Source organism: Haliotis cracherodii, unplaced genomic scaffold (genome assembly GCF_022045235.1).
Source record: "Haliotis cracherodii isolate W230 unplaced genomic scaffold, xgHalCrac1.p SCAF_25, whole genome shotgun sequence".
Classification (NCBI taxonomy): Eukaryota; Metazoa; Mollusca; class Gastropoda; order Lepetellida; family Haliotidae; genus Haliotis; species Haliotis cracherodii.
Window position 1 is genome coordinate 8,452,261 of NW_027266281.1, and position 23,959 is coordinate 8,476,219.

Consider the following 23,959-nt stretch of genomic DNA (forward strand, 5'->3'; position numbering starts at 1 on the left):
CCGCTGTCATATAGCTGGAATATTGCTGAGTGTGGCGTTTAACAACAAACCAACCAACCAAATCTCATGCATATGTATTCTGTAGGGCTGACTATTGGTCTGGAAATCACTATTGCAATAACTATTGATATTGCAAGCAACTATTGCGATGAATATCGATAGTTTTCAGGGTATCATTTTAGAAGGATTTTAGAGTTGAATTAAACCTTAGAACTGAGGTTTCCTTTGAATGTGATAACCATAACAACAAATAAAAGTACCATATGTTCCTATATTTATTAAGGTGTCACTTGTCTTGCCTTTGCATGTGTTTGTGATTGTTTCATGGGTGGGGAACGACACGCTAACCTTTTTTGAACACCCTGTATTGATATTGATTCATAAAAACATGCTTATGATGTGGGGATACTCGTACAAAAGACTTCCCTTTCAGCTGAAATTTCTCATGATTATAGAAATTTTTAATTTTTTTATTTTTATGTTTATGGAAATGTCTTTTTCACTTTTATTCCCACACACAGTATTTTTACCTGAAAGTGCACGGTGGTAAGTCATGAGGACATTGTGGTGCCCCTGTTGTCACAAGTACAATTTAAACACGTTCCAAATTAACTTGTGCTTTTAACTAAAAGACTGAACAAAATGTTATAGGTGTTGCTATATCTGCTTATATTTGCTTCACTGCTTATTTAATTACATAACAAGACATATTCTCTGTTTCTTTTGCATACTTTTATTACTGTTTCAGATGCAGCAAAAAATGCTTCAGTACTTGATGTCAGCTTTGACATTAACAAGACTGAAAGGTACACGGTATCAAATATTAATCTTTTGTGACACTTTAATATTTTCAAGGTTGTTTCAAATAATTCCTGATAACATACAGTCAAGTCTCGATAAACAGAAAATCGTTAATCCGACAATCGTTAAACTGACACTCGTTAATCCGACAATCGTTAAACCGACACTCGTTAATCGGACAATCGTTAATCTGACAATCGGCTTTATCCAACACTAATGATTGGAACCGATTAAATCAGTGCTATCAGTCTCGCACTCCGACTCTGACACAACTAATGTGCAACGAATTACCGAAATCACTCATTAATCAGTCTCGTTAGTCCGACACATTTTGACGCGAGACGTGTCTTAAGCTTTGCGGTACCAGTTTCAAACTTGTGACTTCCATTCCAGACTAACGAACATTGATACTACTTAATTTCATTTATCTGACATACTCGTTAATCCGACATAATCATATGCAACCAGCCATGTTGGATTAACATACTTGACTGTACATTAATACCAGATACCGTGGTTGGCTTTACGTTACATTTGTTTACATTTACTAAAAATGTATCGTAGTATTGCTTTTGTTTTCATTCATGGAATGTCATGTGATTCCTGATGAAGTAGGGGCGCGGGTGGCCCAGTCGTCTAAGGCGCTGCGATTCGCTGTGCAGAGTTGTGTCCCTTGGGCACGCCAGAAACCTATGATTGTGGGTTCGAATCCCGGTTCGCCCCAATTATGTTTCTAGGTTTGTCAGCACCATACCCGTGCTCATGGGTTTCACCGAAGTGGTAAATGTCTGAGGCCTGCATCACTTTGGGCTTTCTTCCCACATTAAGCTAACACGCCGCAATATGACTGGAATACTGTTAAAAGCGGCGTTAAACCCAACTCACTCACTCACTCACTCACACCCATATGTATTTAACAGAGTGCCAAAATGTGTGCCTTATGATGTACAATACTGGACAGTATTACTACTTAGGATAAATAATGACATCTTTAAAATATTTATTGCGCTTCTTACATGCTAAGAAATATATTTCCCTAGACTGTTCAAAGTAAAGGCGGATTCGAGCTTGAGAATAGAGTTTTAAGTTTTTGCTGGTTTGGATGAACACAATAATACTTTGGTAAAATGCTGTCTCTGAAATCTTCATAGAAGGGACACTGGAGGCAGAAATGGTATTCTGATTCTACTATTAAGACTATGCAAAATGGACAAAATCTTAAATTTCGGTTAATATTGTACTGTCGACCTATTTCTATCATTAAAGTAAGACTAGAGCTTCTAAATTTAGCTAAAGCTTTGAGATAGGTCATATTGTGAAGACCAAAAAATATAATATTCCAAGCCATATTCTATTTTGACATGTCTGTAAAAGTCATACTTTGGAGAAGCTGCGATATTATCGTTCCATATCTGAACATCAATATCTTTACAGCGTTTTATAAATTGGTCAATTAATAAATCAACATAGCCAACCCCTTGATGGAACCAAACTTCTCCAAAACCATTCTTATATAACAAGTTCTTAACATCATAAGCCCAGCATTTTTTTCCCATTTCGGCCCTACTGACCTCAAATTGGCACGCATGCTTAAGAATACTATTGATTTTTGGCTGATTTTTTATCAAAATTGTATATGTCTTCTTTAAGATGGGTACTTGCTTTGGTTAATATTATTAAAGGTTTAGGTCAGTGTATTTCCCAAACGCAATTAAATTATTTTATGAGGCATGGTTTTCTCTGTAGACACGAAACTATATATGTACATATATCTTTACAAATACTGCCACATGACATTTGAGGTTATTGTGACACATGAGGGCACGGGTGGCCCAGTCGTCTAAGGCGCCGGGATTCGCTGTGCAGAGTTGCGTCCCTTGGACTCGCCAGAAACCTTTGATTGTGGGTTTGAATCCGGGTTCGCCAATTTTGTTTCTAGGTTTGTCAGCACCATACCCGTGCTGGTGGGTTTCACCGAAACATCTGAGACCTGCATCACTTCGGGCTTTCCTCCCACATTAAGCTGACACACCATGATATGACTGGAATACTGTTAAAAGCGGCGTTAAACCCAACTCACTCACTATTATGACACATGGTTGTATTAATTGTATTACTTGTGTAATACCGAGACTGTGTTGTATTTGGATGAAGAATATTTGATGGTTTGGTACATAGTAGTATTTTAAGACATTTTGAGTAAATGGGAATGCTTCTGATTTTGTGACCTGTGAAGATTCCGGGGTTGAAAAGGTCTCAAGCAACCCATGCTTGCCGTAAAAGGTGACTATGCTTGTCGTTAAAGGCGACTAACGGGATCGGGTGGTCAGGCTTGCGGACTTGGTTGATGCATGTCATCGATCCCAATTGCGTGGATTGATGCTCATGATATTAATCACTGGATTGTCTGCTCCAGACTCGATTATTTACAGACCGTCGTCATATAGCTGAAATCTTGCTGAGTTCGGTGTTAAACAACAAACCAACCAACCAAACCAACCAAAGCGTCTGATTTTGCAAGTATTTTCAAACATTTGCTAGTCACATTGGTTTGCATTTTTGAAACATTTTATTCCGTTGAATGTTTTCTGAATGCAAAATGTTCAAAACAATTTACAAAAAAATATTCATGTATCAAGCATTAAGAAAAACAAATTGTCACTTGAAAAGTTTCTGAAGACTTTAATTGATATATTCATAATAGAGAAGTCAATTGCACACAAAAGCAATACAATAAGACATTTTGACAGAAAAATGGAAAAAAATTTGGCAAAATAAATAAGGGTTCACCCCGATTATATTTCTAGGTTTGTCAGCACCATACCCGTGCTCGTGGTTTTCATCGTAGTGGTAAACGTCTGAGACCTGCATCACTTCGGGCTTTCCTCAACCATTAAGCTGACACGCCGTGATGTAACTGGAATACTGTTAAAAGCGGCGTTAAACCCAACTCACTCACTCACTCACTAGTTAATAAACATGGCAAATGTACCCTGCCCGTTTCACCATTTGTAAACATTGTTGGACACCTGTAGCCAACTTAAACTTGCTGACCTGCTGTCTGCTGTATAGGTATACTCAATGTATAACTCTGTAATATCATATACTGAATTAAATGAAAAAAAACCCCTAAAAACAAAACAAAAACAAAACATTTTATTCCCATGAAAATGATGTGTATAATGGTCTTTGTCATATACATGTAACCTAGAGGTTTACGTTCATTCAATGTAAAGGAGCCAATGGCTATAATTATTCATCTGGCATTTCTTGTGTGTTAGATTATTTTGCGGACTTATTTCAACAGACATACAAAATATTTCTGTCTACCAAATTAAGATCTTGAATACCATATATTATTATATTTAACATAACAATCATTTAGTCTACCTCATTGTAATATGGGTTAAAACAGACCCCAAGCAATCTATTCTTGTCATCAGGGGCGAATAAATAGATTGGGTTGTCAGATTTGATGACTTTATGTCATCAAACCCCAATAGTGTGGATCGTTGCTCATAATAGGAATGACTGATTTGCCTGGTCTAGTTTTACATACAGGTGGCTGCATAGCAAAAGAAATGTAGTTTCCGGTATCCGGATTCCTTCCGGATATCTCCGGACACTTACCCAAAATGCATCCTGGTATCCGGTGGCAGATACCTTGCCGGATACCAGATCCATTGGACACCTCACTGGAAAGCATGCCTCACCGGATACCACAATCTGAGTGTCAAAGGGGGGCACGGGTGGCCCAGTCGTCTAAGGCGCCGCGATTCGCTGTGCAGAGTTGCGTCCCTTAAGCACGCCAGAAACCTATGATTGTGGGTTCGAATCCCGGTTCGCCCTGATTATGTTTCTAGGTTTGTCAGCACCATACCCGTGCTCGTGGGTTTCAACGAAGTGGTAAACGTCTAAGACCTGCATCACTTCGGGCTTTCCTCCCACATTAAGCTGACACGCCGTGATATAACTGGAATACTGTTAAAAGCGGCGTTAAACCCAACTCACTCACTCACTCACTGAGTGTCAAAGGATCTGGCATCGAATACCCCACTGGATACCTCATTCTGAGTTTCAAAAAATATGTCACAATTTGGGGCATGCATTTTGTTCAATTGAGTGTGAAACACCTAAAAATATATTTGAAACTAACTAAAATTGAACATTGCTGGAACATGGCTCAGTACAGCATTAAACAAGAGTGAAAAAATATAAAAAATAAACAATAATGTTGTATGTATATATTGTTGTTAGCTAACAAATTCTTATATGTTTGTTTGTTTGTTTCTTATGTGCCTTCGATTTGTCATCAATAATATACAAAGGTTGTTTTGTATTTTTATATTATAACATCTTCAATGAACCTCATTTCTTTTGTCATGTTATGCTGAAATGTGACAGTGTTCGACTTTTGCCCTGTGAGGTGAATACACCAACAACTGACCCCAGGAGGTGATGGATGTCTACAATCTGTCTTCTCAGAAGACCCGTGAAGATCCGGGTTATAATAGGTCTTCAGCAACCGAAACTTGCAGTAAAAGGTGACTATGCTTGTCGTAAGAGGCGACTAACGGGATCGGGTGGTCAGGCTGGCTGACTTGGTTGAGGCATGTCATCGATCCCAATTCATGATGTCAATCACTGGATTGTCTGGTCCAGACTTGATTATTTACAGACCGCCGTCGTATAGCTGGAATATTGCTGAGTGCAGTGTTAAACAACAAACAAACAAATAAATTAGATTTTAAGAATAATTTCTAGATTATGTTAAGAGTAAGAACATGTTGACATTAGATTCATCTAGACTTGCCCAATATGAGTATGGAATTACTACACATCCATGGACTTTTCTTTCAGTACAGCCTTGGAGCAAGGCTAGTAGCCTGTGTACAATACTTCTCATGCATAAACCAAAAATGCAAAACTAAATTCCAGTTTATTGATTAAAAATATTATACTTTATCTGACCCACCAAAACAAAAACACCAGTTCCAACTGGGAATATCTGCAAACAAAATAAAAATGAATTCAATTTAATTTTTATGGATTTACAAAACTGATATTGATCAATCATCTTGTGTGTGGGTGACACATACCTTTCTCTTCCTCTTTCAAGCTATCTGGTGGGGAAGGACATTTAACCATAATTAATATAATGACCATTGGAATAATATGACGCCACAGTTCCACTCTGTCATACACCTCAGTGTTCTGATACTGTGATGGAAGCAGGGTTCTGCTGCTCATGACAGTAGACTATGACGACTGCACCAACTCTATGCACGTCTGCCAAGGGAAGCTTGGGAAACTGTTGCTTTCTGATCCTAGAAGCCATCTATAACATCAAAAGGATCCAGCCAGCAATCAACAGAGATCAAGGCTACTACATCCCGCCTGCTTACCATCACCTAATTGCTAAATGCCTATGTCCATCCAATTAATCAACTGGCTTCCATCATCTGCTTGCTGACTCTGTGTCCATTAGACAATTCATTGGCTTCTAATTCACTGGCTTCCAATCTCTATCAGCTTCCGTGGTTGTTTACCCTGTCCCATTAGTCATTCACTGGCTTCCAATTATCTTAATCATCTCTCTGTGTCCATCAATCAATTTACTGTATAACCATTGATGTTAATAAGTATATATATGTTGTTCAGCACTAATCTTCGGCTAAGCAACAAACCAATCAAATTCCAAAAACAAACTAAGTTCCTAGGCCTAATTTTCAATGAACATCTCTCATGGGATGCTCATGTAAAATACCTAACTACAAAATGCAGCAAAGATTTAAACACGCTAAGATGTCTCACTGGGTCCAACTGGGGGGCCTCTAAAGATATCCTCTTCTCACTATACATTTCACTAATTAGATCTAAACTAGACATATGGCTGTGACATCTACGATACCCTAAACCAATCTCTAACCCAAAAACTAGACTCAATACAATATCAGGCTCTTAAACTAGTCACACGAACCCAACATGGCACCTCTCTCACTTCACCCCAGGCCTTTAAAGGAGAAATGCCACTAAATCTACGCAGACAACACTTAACCTTAAACTTCTGGGCCGCGTCCCAATCAAACCCCCTCATCCCAAACCTAATAAACCAGAATATCCGACCTCAAAACCAAGCCCTAACTAAGAAACAATCTTTACTTACACCAATATCCCAAAGAATAACAAACTACCTAAACGAACACCAAATAAACAACCTAAAACAAAACTGCAAACAATCAAATATATTTATCCCAAAACTCAAAATCCCCAAAATAGACATGTCTCTAGCCAACACAATAAACAAACAAACAGACCCAAACATAGCTAAAACCACTACACTAGCATACATACACGAAAATTGGCCAAATTGGTGTCACCTCTACACAGACAGATCCTCTGATCCGATCTCCAACCACGCAGGTTTCGGAGTCCACATCGCACAACCAACCAAAAATACTCAATCCTTTCGACTCCCAAACAACCAATCCATATTCACGGCCGAACTAATGGGCATGGCCTCAGCACTACACAATCAGCAATCTAAGAAAACACCAAAAAATCCTCATCCTAACCGACTCCCTCAGTGGACTACAAGCCCTCAAAAATAAAAACACTAAAAACCGCCTCAAACTAATAAATCAAATACTCAAAAGGTCAAGCAACTTAACTAAGGCAGGTAAACAAATAGATTTCTTTTGGATCCCCGCCCACGTAGGAATCTTTGGAAATGAAAAGGCAGATAAAGCAGCAAAATTATCCCTTAAACTTCCAGAAATAAGCTTAAACTTACCCAGCTCAAAATCAGAAATCAAAAGTGTCACTAACAAAAGATCAACAAAAATGGCAAAATATATACCAAAACTCAAATAGCCAAATCAGTAAAGTACTCAAAAAAAACCTAAATAAACCAAAAATACTACACCCATCCAAAAAATCGACAGAATAATTACTAAACTACAAACAGGCCACACCAACTAAATAATCACCGTAAAATAGCTAATCTACACACAACAGGAAACTGCCCACATTGCAAACAACAAGAAAACACCAGAACACGTACTCATTCACTGCACACACTACCAAACACACCGAACAACACTACAGACCACCCTAAATCTTAAAACCGGACTTACACTAGAATCAATCCTAAATCCACAAAATAAATTAGAAAAATTCAAAGCCTTAGGCATACACCTAATTAAAACAGGACTAATTAGTCGCATTTAAACCCCAAATAAAACATTAAAACCAGAACTACCTTATCTAACAACCACCCAACACACACAGCTCCCTTAGTTCGTCCCCCACCCACTCTTGGCATTCTTTCCAAATCTCAAAATTTCAAAATTACTATATAAGCAACCCCTAAAGCCCCCCTCCTTGGTTGCACAAACTCACTTTTCCCCTTTTCGGAAGCACATTTAATGGCCTGGCCGGGCCCGTGTGCGACATACGCTTGCAGTCGGAAAGCGCACGTTAAATCTCCAATATAAGTAAGTAAGCACTATCCATCACTTGCTTGATAAAGGTGTTAGGATCTACACCGAAACGTCGCACTAATTGTAATAAAGAAGTTGTTCATCCATAGAACTTGTCTTTCTTCATTACACCAACTTCTAAATGAAAGAAGTTATGTTTCAAAAAAGGAAATATCAATCAGGTCCAAAATTTAATAATTTTCATATATTGGTTTACTTTGAGTGAAAAGGGACCTATCTCCCCCCTTGCAACAATATTAGGGGTACTCTGTCTTAAATGTAAAAGCTGTTTACAGAAATTATCATGGAATGTATTAATATCAGGTGAAGGATGAAACCTCAAGACTTCACTGCCATACAACAAGATTGGTAGAAGTATCATGATATAACATTTATACTAAGTTATCCTATAATAATTAGATCCACATCAAGTGCTTTTATGAGTTATCATGGTGTAATATTATATATATCATGATAGAAGCTTGACATCAAATAAATGAGTCAAAACATGTAAGGTAACTTATGAAAATAAAAAAATGTTTGTTTTTAGTGACTGCAAAACTTTATTGGTCTGAAGAGTTAAAGTTTTCTGTGTATTAAACCATGAACCAGAGCTTGAGAAATGTACACCTTAGTATTTATACACTGAAACAATTTCAAGTGGACATGTATTTAGAGAAAAAAATCATATTTCTTTAATTGACCACCTTTGCGAAAGACAATTACCTTGCTGGTGACATTATTTATTTGCAGTTGCCATTTATCACAATATTGGGAAAGTTTATTTAATCACTTTCTATTACTACAATTCAGAGACAGCATGATTTCACATTTTCATACATATTTCTAAGTAATCTAAAAACAGAACCTTTAATATTACCAGTCCAAAGTTTGTGCATCAGAGCATTATGTGACACAGAGTCAAAAGCTGCTTTTAAATCAATACAGTCTGCAGAGCTCCAGATAAGCTTTTGGTGTTGTGGGTATTTTACCCATGCATTTTAAAATCATTGGGTATCAGTAATTCTACCTGCGTATTCAAATTTCTGTTACCCACTAGTTTTTACACATGTGGGTATTTAAGTTAAATATTTAAAAACACTATTCATCTAGTCCCTGCAAACTGGTGTCGTGTGGGTTCGAGAGCTTTATAGGACTCAAAAATACCACGATACTTCCACAAGAAAGTGTGATGGCAAATGATCATGATGTAACTGTCATGGTGGAGTTTGGCAAGGTTGACGGAATGCCGCTTTATAATTTCAAAATAAGTTGCTGATTTGCTAATCGAATACGCAGGGTTACTTCACAATATTTTGATGATACGCACAAGTTTTATTTTTGTAGCGTATCTGTAACGTTCGTTGCGTATTTGATACGCTTGGATTATATTTTACTGTGTATTTCTGTATTTCTGATGCGTATTTCACGCAGATACGCAGCTTATCTGGAGCTCTGATACAGGCACAGTATAGTCCACCTTTGTGTATCAATGATAGTTTGAAGTATAAATATATTATCCACAGTTTGAAACCCCTTTCTAAAACCTTCTTGTTCAGGGATAAAAACATTTCCATCAGTTGCCCAATTGGTGAGTCTAGTACATATGATTATGTAATATATAAGATTTTACCAGATATTTCTAAAAGAGTAATAGGTCTGTAATTGCTAGGGTCATTTACATTACCCTTTTTATGCAAAGGAAGAATGACACCTAAAGTCCACACCTCGGGATAAAAACCAGTCAAAAAGATTTTATTAAACAAGGATAACAGCATTTCAAAACACATGGGAGGGGCATATTTAAAAAATTCAGTGGGTACACCACTATACCCTGGGGCTTTTCTATTTGGCATATCATTAACAGCCTTAAATATTTCATCTAATGTTATTCTAATATCCAACCCATTGTCATCTACAGTAGAGTTAATCAAATTTTCACTAACAGATTCTACAAAATGTTGAACATCTGTATAAAACTGTTTCTCACATTCAGCAAAATTAGTGCCTTGGAACCAATGATTGAAATGCAATGACCAAGAATCCGGTGAAATTGAGTTACTTTTAAATGACTTTTTAAAAAAAGAAGAAGACGAGAACTGTCTACTATTATGCGTTGATAAAGCATTGTTAATATCTGTGATATAACACTGAAACACAGATGTCGATTTCTGTTTACATAGGCTTCTGTACGACCTCCAGGTGGTCGGTTGTTGTTACTGCTAGAATCATGATATGCACGGAGAAGACGGCGAGCAGTTGCACGTGCGTCCCAACATTCTTGTTCAAACCAGTTATGTCCCTTCCTTATGCATTTTCGAATTTCTCGAGGTGTTTTCTTTTTTTTTTTACAAAAGTCCGCACACCATTCAATCGAATTTTAAAATGTTGAAAAGGCATTTTGATTGTCATCGTTGGACATACACGAGTTGAAAGTACTAACAAGGTTTTCTGGTAAATAATCCAAGTTTTGACGGTAACCTATCTAGGTTGAGGTGGTATTTCTGCCTGTGAAATGTCATCGTGACCCCGTGTCAATTTCAAAGAGTAGGTCAATGGCATGTGCGAACTTTCAACTTGACTGTAAAGTATTTAAAAAAAAGTGATGAGGTTAAAGGTGTTTTCAGGGCACAAAAAGTAGTCCACATCACTATTGCCATTTGTTACAAAACACGTGAAACGACCGATATCTTTATCTTTATCCAGTCTACCGTTACATAATCTTAGACCTGTTACTTTACACATATCAATTGGGGAACGTCCACGCTTATTGATGCTCTTGTCTTGAGAAACTCGTGGAAGTTTGATATCCTCAAGATATCCAGCATCTTCATCAATTGGTAAATATGTTGTATCGTCATCAATAATGTAGTCACAAAAGGAGCCATCACCTGTCCATGAATTAAAATCGCCCTGAACAATGATGTCACAATCCTGATCTGCCGTTTTAAACTTGGCAACGTCAGCCATTAGTATTTTAAATAATGATTCGTCTGCATGTGAGGTGAGGTGAAATTGGGTTTAACGTCGCGTCCAAGATTATTGCACTTATATAGCAACGTGCATGCACGTGTATGTATATGTGTGGCTGCTTGTACTAGTCCGGACTGATGCCGATTTATAGTGCTAGCTCACTGAGATACCATGCTGCAGTTTAACATGAATACCCCACTCAGACACAGTTTACTGACTCTGAGCCGACCAGTCCTTCTTTTAGCCCCTTAATGCCGAGCGCCAAACAGGGTAACAACAAGTACCATATTTTGACATCTTTTGGTATGACACGGTCGGGGATCGAACCCCGGACCTTCCGCTCTCCGGGCGGACGCTCTACCACTAGACCACGGAGGCGGTCTCGGTAAGTAAGGGACATTAATCGAATGTGGATGACTTGTACATGTGTAGAAATGTGTTATAGATCTATCTACGGCCAGAAATGCGCTTGTCAATAAGCGTATGATAAAAAAGTCGCCTTGGATATAGAATGTAAACAAACCGACAATATGGCGAGTGACGCTCCTTTTCTCTACTTACGAATAGGGGGTATATATTTTTATTTACTGACCAATATCGAGTTCCTGTGGTTTCCCATAACTTTGTGCTGCCATGTTACATTGCCGAAGGCAGCTTTGGGCGAAACGGTAAATGCAAAATGGCAAGTTCCGAAATGGCACAAAACGTTAATGGGCCTATCGAATTGTCCATTCAATTATTTTTTTATCTTTAAAGTCTTATTTTGACTGAAGTATTATTATGGCGTATTACTATGTCAACTTCAACACTACCTACATACATTGGTGAATTATTAGCAAGTGCTAAATTCGACTTTGCCATTTCCGAGTTTAACATTTATTTACGCACAGGCCGTCTCGGTGAAGATCTGCGAAAGTCGAGAGAGCGAAACACTGATGTTAGGGAGAACACGTTCTGAGATGTATATTAGGAAAAACTAAACAGAAACTAATTAGATATGCCTGTACCATAATTTATCAATTTGTTACCACAGAACATACATCCAGGCGTTCGAGAATATTATAGAAAACCCCATGTCGCCAAAAGGTCGCAGACGTCAAATTCGCAATATTTTTTAATATTATCAATACTGTCATTATATTATTAATAAAATGCCAAAGAAACATTTTTAACGTCCTGTGCAGACCTTCTTTTCAAATAAACACTTTGGGATGGCTGTAACGTGACAATAACGTGGATGTCGGGTGTATTATGTAGGCGACAGAAATAGGCCTATGAGTGACACGTGTTGCCTACAGATCGCAAAGTGGAGTTAGATTGAACACAGTTTTGACCCTCTTGGTGCCACGGGATCATATATTGTCCCTCGCTTTTAACACCCTCTTACTGCCACGGGACCATATAAGAGCAGCAGCCCAGAGCACTTGGGTCAAACGAACAAGGTACCAATATCCGAACACGTTGTCTGGCAATGGGTATTGTGCAATAAGTAGAGTGCAATTGTTCATTTTATGTTGGTTTTATGTGGTACTCCAATGTTTGACCCAGCCCAAATTTTGGGACCCTCTCTTGGGGGTGGGGGTGGGGGGTGGGGGGGGGGGGGTGTTGTGTGTGTCTGGCAAGCCTTATGCAGAGGAAGATTTGTCTGGTGTGGCCCATTCTGTACTCTGTGAGATGACACTTACTTTCATGTGGTACCTCCAATGTTTGATCCAGCCCTTGAATGGTCCCTTCTTTTGGGGGGCCAGGGGCCAAACGCAGCAGGGGATCCCTGGCAGACATCCATATATGAATATGTTGGGTTACCTGTGTTCGGATATTGGTACCTTGTTCGTTTGACCAAAGTGCTCTGGGCTGCCGGTCTATCATGATGATCCCATCCAATACCGTCACTGACCCTAACACAGCGCTAATAAGCAGTGCTATTTGCTGTTTGATTTGATTGAGGTAAGGATATGTATCTTTCCACTGGGGATGGGGTGGGGTGAGTCGCATTTTTGGCTAGGGGTCAGCAGTTGTATTAATTGGAGACGCATTAATTTCCAGATTTACAGTATATAAGCCATATACAGTACACTACGTTTATAACGAACACGCTTATAACGAACTGACGGATATAACGAACTTACATCCCCCCCCCCCTAAAATTTGCTGTAGTAAAGCTGTATATATGCTTTTAACGAACTACGGTTATAACGAACTGCGGTTGTAACGAACTAAAATTAGTGGTCCCTTTGAGCTCGTTATAACCGTAGTTTACTGTATCTTCAATAACCACACCCGGATCTGTTTGTGTTATTGGTTTGTTTCTTTGTTCCTGCTTTTTGGAAGCCGACGCAATGACTTCGGTCTGGTGGTGGCCTCGTCGAGCCGGAACACAGCTCAAGGCTTTCTGTCCTGGGACGACGGAACACAGCTCAAGGCTTTCTGTCCTGGGACGACGGAACACAGCTCAAGGCTTCCTGTCCTGGGACGACGGAACACAGCTCAAGGCTTCCTGTCCTGGGACGACGGAACACAGCTCAAGGCTTCCTGTCCTGGGACGACGGAACACAGCTCAAGGCTTCCTGTACTGGGACGACGGCGAGACCCTAGGTGAGGATTTTACAAAGTGGTAGACCCGTAACGATCCGGGGTAGAAAAGGTCTTCAGCAACCCATGCTTGCCGTAAAAGGCGACTATGCTTGTCATAAGAGGCGATAACAGGATCGGGCGATCAGGCTCGCTGACATGGTTGATGCATGTCATCGTATCCCAATTGCGTGGATCGATGCTCATGATGTCAATCACTGCATTGTCTGGTCCAGACTCGATTATTTACAGACCACTGCCTATAGATGGAACATTTTTGTTCAAACAAACAAACACACCGTTGGCGTTTGTTTGGGCATCCCCCACATTTTAATCAGAATCACGTAGCAGAATTACTGAGATATACTGTTGAAAAAGTCATTGAACCCTATTCACTCAAAGTTAGACTGTTCAAGTTGAAGTGTCAAAATCATCTTTTCGTGTTTCTCTCCAGATGCGCCGTTGACAAAATCCAGTTCAATCTGGACGGGGCAGGTATTATCAGTACGAGTTGAGAAATGTTTAAAACTCTGAGGTTTGCCGAGGAATTTTCAGCTTTCATTTTCGAGTGTCAATACAATTGATATCAAAAGACACGAGGGAAATATATTTCTATCATCCAAAAACTTTCTTCCAATGTGTTAACTTTTTAAGCAGTACCCAGTGTCATGAGTGTTAAAAGAACAGCTATCCAGTTTCAGTGGCAGTGATTAGTGACGTCATTTGATTGTGACGTAATGGAAACCGATGCTGAAACGTAATGATGCGATATCATCTAGTAGATTGAGGTTCTGCCCGGAGAGTGGGAGGTGGCTGGTTCGATCCCCGGCCGCGTCATACAAAACGAAGTCAAAATATGGTACTTGTTGTTACCCTGCCTTGCCCACGGCTTACAGGGAATAAAACAAGGACTGGTCGGCTCGGAGTCAGTATACTGTGTCTGAGTGGGGTATGCATGTTAAACTGCGGCATGGTATCTCAGTGGGCTAGCACTATAAATCGGCTTCAGTCCGGACTAGTACAAGCTGCCACACACTTATATACGCATGCATGCACGTCGCTATATACGTGCAATAATCTTGGACGCAACGTTAAACCCCATTGCACCTCACCTCTACCATGACGACAAGAGCGCTTTGAAAACGTGCTCTGTTTGAACGTGTATGTTTAAACATGGATTAATCTCATTCATCTTTTAAGCGCATATTTCTCATGGCATTATTTTCTAATCCCTATACTATTGATCGTTGGGTGTCTCTTACCTCACATATCAGTCACACTCTCATCATAAAAGATAGCATGTGTGGCCTTTTCAACATTTTGTTGCAGTGTTCCTGTCGTGTAAGGCCACCGCGATTCGCTGTGAAGAATTCCGTCCTTTGGGCACGCCAGAAACCTATGATTGTGGGTTCGATTCCCGGTTCGCCCCGATGATGTTTCTAGGTTTGTCAGCACCATACCCGTGCTCGTTGGGTTTCATCGAAGGGGTAAACGTCTGAGACCTGCATCACTTCGGGCTTTCCTCCCACATTAAGCTGACAAGCCATGAAATAACTGAAATACTGTTAAAGGCGGCGTTAAACCCAACTCACTCACCCTGATAAGGGATCAACCGTCACCGAAGTATACAAATATTGAAAGAGGCGGACATATAATCTCCATTTAAGGCCACTCACTACGTCTGAATAATTTGTCAACCAGCGACTATATTTTATAACATAACCAGAAGGGACAACTCTCTTCCAAGATTTCTTTGGACAATTATATTATTTTCAAATATTCCCACTCAGACAACCCTCCCCAGATCATGGAATCGTCGGTCTTCACTCCAGAATATCTTTTAAATTTGTAGTTGACACGATACACGGCTTTTCCATTGAACGACATACCGGTCTCATGCTCGGAGCTGACGATCAAAGCTTATGAACGACACAACTTGACGCTCATACATTTTTCATGAGACCGTATTCTTAAAATGACGTAAACACTGACGGACCACTTCCACATTCCTGGGGAAATCCCTTGAATGCAAAACACGAATACATACAGATAGATTTGTTTCGGATCATTTAGACCCTATAATCTTGAACTCAGCGTTTTAGCATACATTCGGAAACGTCAGAGTTTGACTGCATGATCGTTCACGAAATTCCTCGCTACAACCCATGATAGTGAACAAAAGAAATGCACATCCACTGTCGAAGTATGGACTCGTTCAGTATCTAGACTGACAGTATCAGTCCACAGCAATCTACGAATTTACCTAATTATTTATTTGACATATCTTTATAATCACCGTTCAATGATCGGCCAACTGATCAATAATAACTAACACATGTAACCGCCACAGGTTCATTAACAACTTCTGAAATCTCGTTTATCGTGTCGGCCATTATAACGTGTTGTACTTGATGTAAATGTATTACGACGCGCTCTCTTTGTGGTTGAATTACAGAGGTAGTTCATAACAGGTCATTCTCATACAGTGATGATATTATTTAAATACATTTCTTTTAAACTTTTTCAAAATTATTTTTCAAAGAAAATGTTGAGCATACACGCGATCATGTGACCTCTCCTTTTGAGGGAACTATTTTATTTCGCGATACAGCTCGTTGTTGTATGGCTGTCAGAGTCTTAATGTCTAGCCCTACATATCCCCCGAGGTATAAAATAGTGATATCAACAATTATAACAATTGACTTTTACTTTGTGTGAGTTTGATTTTGAACCTTCATACTCCAATGAACTCACACAAAGTGAAAGTCAATTCTAAATTAATTCACTTTTACTGAACTTGACCTACTCCATGTTACAGGTTCTGCATGCAACCAGACTGAAGGTCGACCTTCTCAAGCCCTTGGTGATGACGTGGTAGACAGTATGCCTGATGCAATACAGTATAGATGGGGAGTGTATATGGGTATATTGACGTATGCTGTAGTGTCTTATGGCTAAATAGTCTTAGTTGTTCCAGTGCACCGTACCCGTGATTGTTGGGTTTACCATCCTCAGTACCATCACCAGTACCATCACCGGTACACTCAGCGGTACTATCACTGGTACCATCTTCGGTAACATCCCCGAAACCATCACCGATACTATCACTTGTACCATCCTCGGTACCATCACCGGTACCATCACTGGTACCCATTATCGGCCTGCATTACTTTCCTCAGTTTACATGACATGCCCTGATATACTGAAATACCGTTGAAGGCGGCACTTGATAGGCACTGGCGGCGCTACGATCAAGCCCAGGAATTCCAGCCTAATTCGTCATTTAACTCTCTTTTCTCGTGAAGATGCGTTGAAGGCGGTACTTTAAGAAAACCCTACTCACTCATTATAGATCGACATGATATACTCACCGCCAAAAGAAACACGCACCATAGAAACATATAGAGAAGTATGTAAGTTAAGAAGAGATGTTTCCAATGTGTACCAATTACTGACAAAACTACCAATCAGTCAATTGTTACTACAGATTGTCTTTATTCTTATCACGTTATCCTGAACGTTGTTTCCTAACTTTACCCGCTGATCCCGCACGAGAAAAATGGTGCATCTCGAGTCATGGGTCTATGACGTCACATGTGATGCATTCACGAGCGTCGGTTCACACAGCATACCGGTATGTTCGAACCAGTCTAATATCTCTTGAATATGAGTAAGTCTTCATAGTTATATTAACCAACATGTATCGTGTTCGCGTTTTTTTGGCAGTGAGTATACATCCACACATCCACACTATGGACATGTTCGACATTTATGTCTCTTAGATTTTTCATTGGCATATATATGTCTTTATAATTTCGTATACGCAACATGAGGAATGGATTGTCAATATTTCATTTAGACATTTTATTGCAGTTTTCGGTTCTTCTGGGCCCAATCGACCAAAGTGAGAATCAACTGCTGTGGTATTTCGTCCCAGCATTTGTTCAAACCAACACTTTTAGCAATGCTACCTGCTACAAAGCAACACGATATATATGATAAATAACACACTATACTGCACCATTTCATGTCATCCAATATGTGTTCATGTCATCCAATATGTGTTCATGTCATCCACTATGTGTTCATGTCATCCACTATGTGTTCATGTCATCCAATATGTGTTCATGTCATCCACTATGTGTTCATGTCATCCAATATGTGTTCATGTCATCCATTATGTGTTCATGTCATCCACTATGTGTCCATGTCATCCAATATGTGTCCATGTCATCCACTATGTGTTCATGTCATCCAATATGTGTCCATGTCATCCAATATGTGTCCATGTGATCCAATATGTGTTCATGTCAACCAATATGTGTTCATGTCATCCACTATGTGTTCATGTTATGCAATATGTGTCCATGTCATCCAGTATGTGTTCATGTCATCCACTATGTGTCCATGTCAACCAATATGTGTCCATGTGATCCAATATGTGTTCATGTCATCCAATATGTCTCCATGTCATCCAATATGTGTCCATGTCATGCAATATGCGTCCATGTCATCCAATATGTGTTCATGTCATCCAATATGTGTTCATGTCAACCAATATGTGTCCATGTGATCCAATATGTGTTCATGTCAACCAATATGTGTCCATGTCATCCAATATGTGCCCATGTCATCCAATATTTATAATAGTAGTCCGAACTAGTACACGCAGCCACAAACACACATTCCCCATGCTCACCATGTTGTCAGGTTCATATTGTTTGTCAACACACGGTGCAACCTTGAACTGTGACTATTGATTTGCCTCCGTGATGTGGCTAAAATATAGCTGACTATAAGTGACTATGGCAGACAACTGAATTAAGTTGATAGCTGAGTTTCGTATCAGAAACGTGTCGGTGAATGCCTCGTCGCCACAGCCTTGGGTCCTCACGGTGAAAACCTGGCCTCAATTGCTTTCAATTGCTGAAGACATTCTGTGTATCCCGGGTCTTTTGGGGCCTGAATATTGCTACAAATGGCACCTAACACCCAATTCACTCATCCATTCTGAGCAAGACACGGTCTCCTTGTCATACTAAGTATAACAATGCTGACTATGAAACACAAGTGATAAAATCATCCCCCACAACTGCACACAATATATGATCGCATTTTCAAAACTCAGCTTTCTTCAGCTCTATAAACCTTCACGTAGCCGTCCACCTGGGTGACAGCGAGAAGGTTTCTTCCCGAGATATACACCCCACAAGGTTTGGTCAGCGAGTCCTCCTCCGTCAGGATCTTCTTCACCAGAGCACCTTTCGGAGACACGAGATGAATTGAGTTACCGTCCCTGTCCACCAAGAGAGCATGATTGGCTACATCACATGCGACCCCTAGAGGGCATTCTAACGCCTCTTCTCCCTTGGGTTTGTAGGAGAACTTCGTAGAGCCATCTTCTTGAAGAGCAAACATGAGACGTCTCCCGCTGTCAGACACCAGGAAATATCCTTTAGGTGACTGGGTTAGGTATAAGGGTCTTGATATAACGGCTTTCTCTGGTTTCTGGGAGTAGACGGTTTTAAGGAATGCGCCAGTTTGAGATATCAAATCTATTGTATCGCAGTTATTTGTTCCAACCAGTAGAGAACCATCGTCAGTTCCTGTGATGTAGGCATACTGCTTCTTCGTCTTCACCTGAGCCAGGATTCTGAGAGTTCCAAATATTGAGAAGAACAACAGAAGCTTCTTGTTCATGACTGTAACGGCTATTTTGCTGTTAGAGATCACAGCAATCCTGGAAGGGACGTCAGGGATGGGCACTCTGGTTAGGACCTTCCCGTGGGCATTAAACTTCTTAAGACTTTTGTTATCTCGGTCTGTAAGGATAACATCACCTCCGCTCAAGATGACCACGTCTGTAAGGAGAGGTTCGGTGTAGTCTTCCCGAGAACCACCATGGAAACAAGCAACGAGTGACAGCTTCCCCTCCCACGGAGAATCTAGAGGTGACGGTAATCCATTTGGTGCAGCCTCGCCTTCTGGGGATACTACGACCTCGCCCAGATTTAACGTCCTTTCGAGTTTAGTCACCGCTTTGTCGTTTCCTATGAACGATATATTGTTATCCTGGTCGGGATGACATAACTGGGTACATGCCAGCAAATACTGGTCCACTCGCTCTGACATGGCCTTCTCAATCTCTAGCAGTTCGCCATGACCGTTCATAGACATTGCACATTCAAACACATCAACTGACCTTTGAACACAGGACCGCAGTGTTTCTCCTTGGGTGATTTCCATTTTGACTTTACTACTCTCGTCTTCATAACGTTCCTCTATCTCTTTCAACGTTTCCTTTTCCTTCTCAAGAATGGCATTGACGAGCTGTTCCCTCAATGATTGCACGGATTCTACTGCCCGCTGCTTCTGTTCGTCTAGACTTGTCAGTCTCGCACGTCTTGGTTCCAGCTTTGTTTCTGTGTCCAAATACACCTTTGTAAGGAATTCATGGATGGTATTAAAGGTGAGCATGTTCATCTCAACAGCCTCTTGTAGTGAGATGACATCCTTGCATTTCTTGTGGAGCGTTGACATACATTTCTGACATATCAGCTTGTGGCACGAAGGACAGAAGTCTTCAGCGATGTTTTGCGGATGAGTGTGGCATGTGACCTGTGACTCGTCCAATCTGGACATGACACTGTCGGATCTGTCTGGAGGTTCCTGCTCCTGATCCGAATTGGAATTAAGTTCTCCTGGATCCTGTCTCTTGTCATCATCAGAGTCATAGCTTTTTACGCTGTCATCATCGTTGACATTGGTCTCAGTACCTTGATTACATATTTCCAAATAGCCCTTAAGGAATTTGCATTCTCGCTCTATCACTGGAGTAGGCAAGAATTTGCTGGCATCAAAGTTGCACATGGGACATGCTGTGGATCGTGCTAACCGTCTGTGTTGAGTCAGACAACAATCGCAGAACACGTGTAGGCAAGGCAACAGTTTCGGATCTTTCAGCTTTTCCTTGCAGATGAAGCATGTTGATAAATCTTCTTCACTCACATCCGCCATGTTTAACACCTGAAACAACAGTATCGTATATGTAGACTAATTACATCCAGAATAAGATACGTTGTTAGAAGAGACTATCCTTATAACGAATAATATATAGTTTGGAGGGTTGTTTCTGTCAGAAGCCTTATGAAAATGCATTGTCAACAAATAGTTAGACATAAACTTGTGACTTGATGAATATTTTATTAAATATATTCATAATTTGTATTGCATGTAACATCATAAAAGTTTATAAAGAATATGTATAGTTTCAATTCTGGAAACCCATGTTGACCTGACACTCCCCGCGCTGTGACCATTCTCGGTATTTCGGTCTCGGTAGCAAACCTCAAAAGGAACAGTTGGTTAGTCATGTGAGTGTTTGTTGTCTGACCTACGTTTAATCAAGACGTTTACGTTAACGACGAGTACAGAAAGGGAATGACATTGTGGCGTATATAGACAAGAGCTCCTCTCCCATTGCCTTCTGTTGCATCTTTCATTAGTCTTCCCCCAGGGCGCAATCTCATTGTGTCATTGTGTTGAGGTGAGGTGAAAAGGGGTTTAACGTCACGTCCAAGATTATTGCACTTATATAGCGACGTGCCTGTGCGTGTGTTTGTTTGTTTGTGTGGCTGCTTGGTCTAGTCCGCATTAAGGGATAGAACAAGGACTGGTCGGCTCGGAGTCAGTATACTGTGTCTGAGTGGGGTATTCATGTTAAACTGCGGCATGGTATCTCAGTGGGCTAGCACTTTACAGGGATAGAACAATGACTGGTCGGCTCGGAGTCAGTATACTGTGTCTGAGTGGGGCATTCATGTTAAACTGCGGCATGGTATCTCAGTGAGCTAGCACTATACAGGGATAGAAGAAGGACTGGTCGGCTCGGAGTCAGTATAAAGGGTCTGAGTTGGGTATTCATGTTAAACTGCGGCATGGTATCTCAGTGAGCTAGCACTATAAATCGGCATCAGTTCGGACTAGTACAAGCAGCCACACACACACACACACACACGTGCATGCACGTCGCTATATAAGTGCATTAATCTTGGACGCGACGTTAAACCCCATTTCACCTCACCTCTAACCTAGGCCGTCAGCAATATAATTTTATGACGAATGTCGTGTTTTATTAGATATCCAAAAGTTATCTTTTGATAATGTCCCACATGGACAATATGGCTTAAAATGCCAAAAACCTTGAAGTTTATAAATTGTTATCTCGACGGCGAGCATTTTTATATTCTCAATGCCTATGCATGTAAATGTGTTATGCTATAATTATATATGCATAGTCTCTCGTACATCGGCTGGGAACTCCTTGTGAACTAGTATCTGTGTCTGAAGTATATGCACTGTTGTATATCAGGTGACACTTTAATACAATATCTGTCTGTCTGTGACTCTACGCAGTACAGAGAGTTATGACGAAGGCAGTCACTGATATATGTCCTGGGCTGGATTAGGGCCGGATTACAGAACGTCATGGTATCAACAAAGACCTCGATCAATACATATACCGGCTCGGACGACTGATTAGCTCAATGTCAAGAACTTTGGTCTGTCTTGGAGATGGGTCAACACAAACAACAAACAAACAATGCAAACAGAGAGAGAGAGAGAGAGAGAGAGAGAGAGAGAGAGAGAGAGAGAGAGAGAGAGAGAGAGAGAGGGAGATGAACACACACAGACACACGCACCCAGACACTCAGACGGGCGAACATACACATAGACACAACGCACGCACGCACGCACGAACGCGCGCGCGCCCTCCTCCAGTGTTTGACGTAGTGTGATATTTTAGTCGTTTCGAAGTATATGCTTACACCTACATCAGGTGGATGAATGCTTCGAGGCAGAGAGCATATATATGTACATGTAGACAATCTTTCGCCAATCACCCATCAGCGGCAATTATCTGATGGCCTCCCTTGTTAGTCTCCACCTTATGTAATCTTATTACTCTTGTTGTCCTTACAGTGAGTGAGTGAGTGAGTTGGGTTTAACGCCGCTTTTAACAGTATTCCAGTTATATCGCGGCGTGTCAGCTTAATGTGGGAGGGAAGCCCGAAGTGATGCAGGTCTCAGACGTTTACCACGTCGGTGAAACCCACGAGCACGGGTATGGTGCTGACAAACCTAGAAACATAATCGGGGCGAACCGGGATTCGAACCCACAATAATAGGTTTCTGGCGTGTCCAAGGGACGCAACTCTGCACAACGAATCGCGGCGCCTTAGACGACCGGGCCACCCGTGCCCCCTGTTGTCCTTACATATATATGCTAGTGAGATATTGTACATAACATGTTTGTTGTTGACAGCCTTTCTCAACAGTATTCTATATCTTGGCGGCGGCCTGTTAATAATCGATATATTGATACCCCGTGGGGGTACAATGACACGCTAGCCACCAACTAGCTGCCTGGCCACCCTAGCCGTATATACGTTGCTGAGGACCTCTAATCCGGAATACCCACAAGGGACTAAATATTGAACTGATATGCTACCAGAAGCCACACACACACACACACACACACACACACACACACACACACACACCCCGTGTATATACACCCCTAGCTACTTGTGAGGAGACCCAATGGGAGTCGTTAACAATGACAGTTAACTCACTGACAGCGAACCATTACCTGAATGCGTTATAATGAAGTGTACACAATAAAATAATAACAAGCTCATCTATACACTACCAACATCACACAGCACGTTCATATCGCCTACAGGGAATACCCCAGGCATATAGTCTCTATTCAGAATGAATACATTCACATCTCCATGAGGAGTATACACTAACATACCTAAAAAGGCTGTAAAAATGTAAAATTACTTTTTTACAACGTACTCAACATTCGAACTACGCACAATAGAACATAAGTAACGTTGTAGGTAAATCAGGATACCTACTGACCCAGGGTTATAAAAGGGTGAGAGCGTCCCGCCTTCCCCAGCGTGTGTGAATCACATTAAGTAGCAGCGTGGTTGTACGAGGGACACAGTGTTTGCAGACAATTCATTTGAAAGGAGAACATGAACTACACCTACCTGCGTCGGCTGGTCACACAACGCTTCTAAGAGGCCATGTGTTGGTTGTCAGGTTTTAGAAATTCAATA

The 23,959-nt window shown here is 40.6% G+C and overlaps 1 protein-coding gene across 1 annotated transcript; it reads right to left on the reverse strand.

Annotated features, from left to right (window-relative positions):
* Nucleotides 1-18,917: 18,917 nt before the first annotated feature.
* Nucleotides 18,918-23,956, reverse strand: LOC139472612 (tripartite motif-containing protein 2-like). Its single transcript, XM_071255073.1, has 2 exons — nucleotides 23,891-23,956; nucleotides 18,918-20,852 (listed from the first exon to the last, which is right to left on the reverse strand). Exon 2 carries the CDS (start codon nucleotides 20,841-20,843, stop codon nucleotides 18,951-18,953), a length of 1,893 nt encoding a protein of 630 aa, XP_071111174.1. The 5' UTR covers nucleotides 20,844-20,852; nucleotides 23,891-23,956; the 3' UTR covers nucleotides 18,918-18,950.
* Between the last annotated feature and the right edge of the window lie 3 nt (nucleotides 23,957-23,959).

Excerpts from the sequence above, each read along its gene's own strand:
- LOC139472612 (XM_071255073.1), bottom strand. The coding sequence starts at position 20,843 with ATGGCGGATGTGAGTGAAGAAGATTTATCAACATGCTTCATCTGCAAG.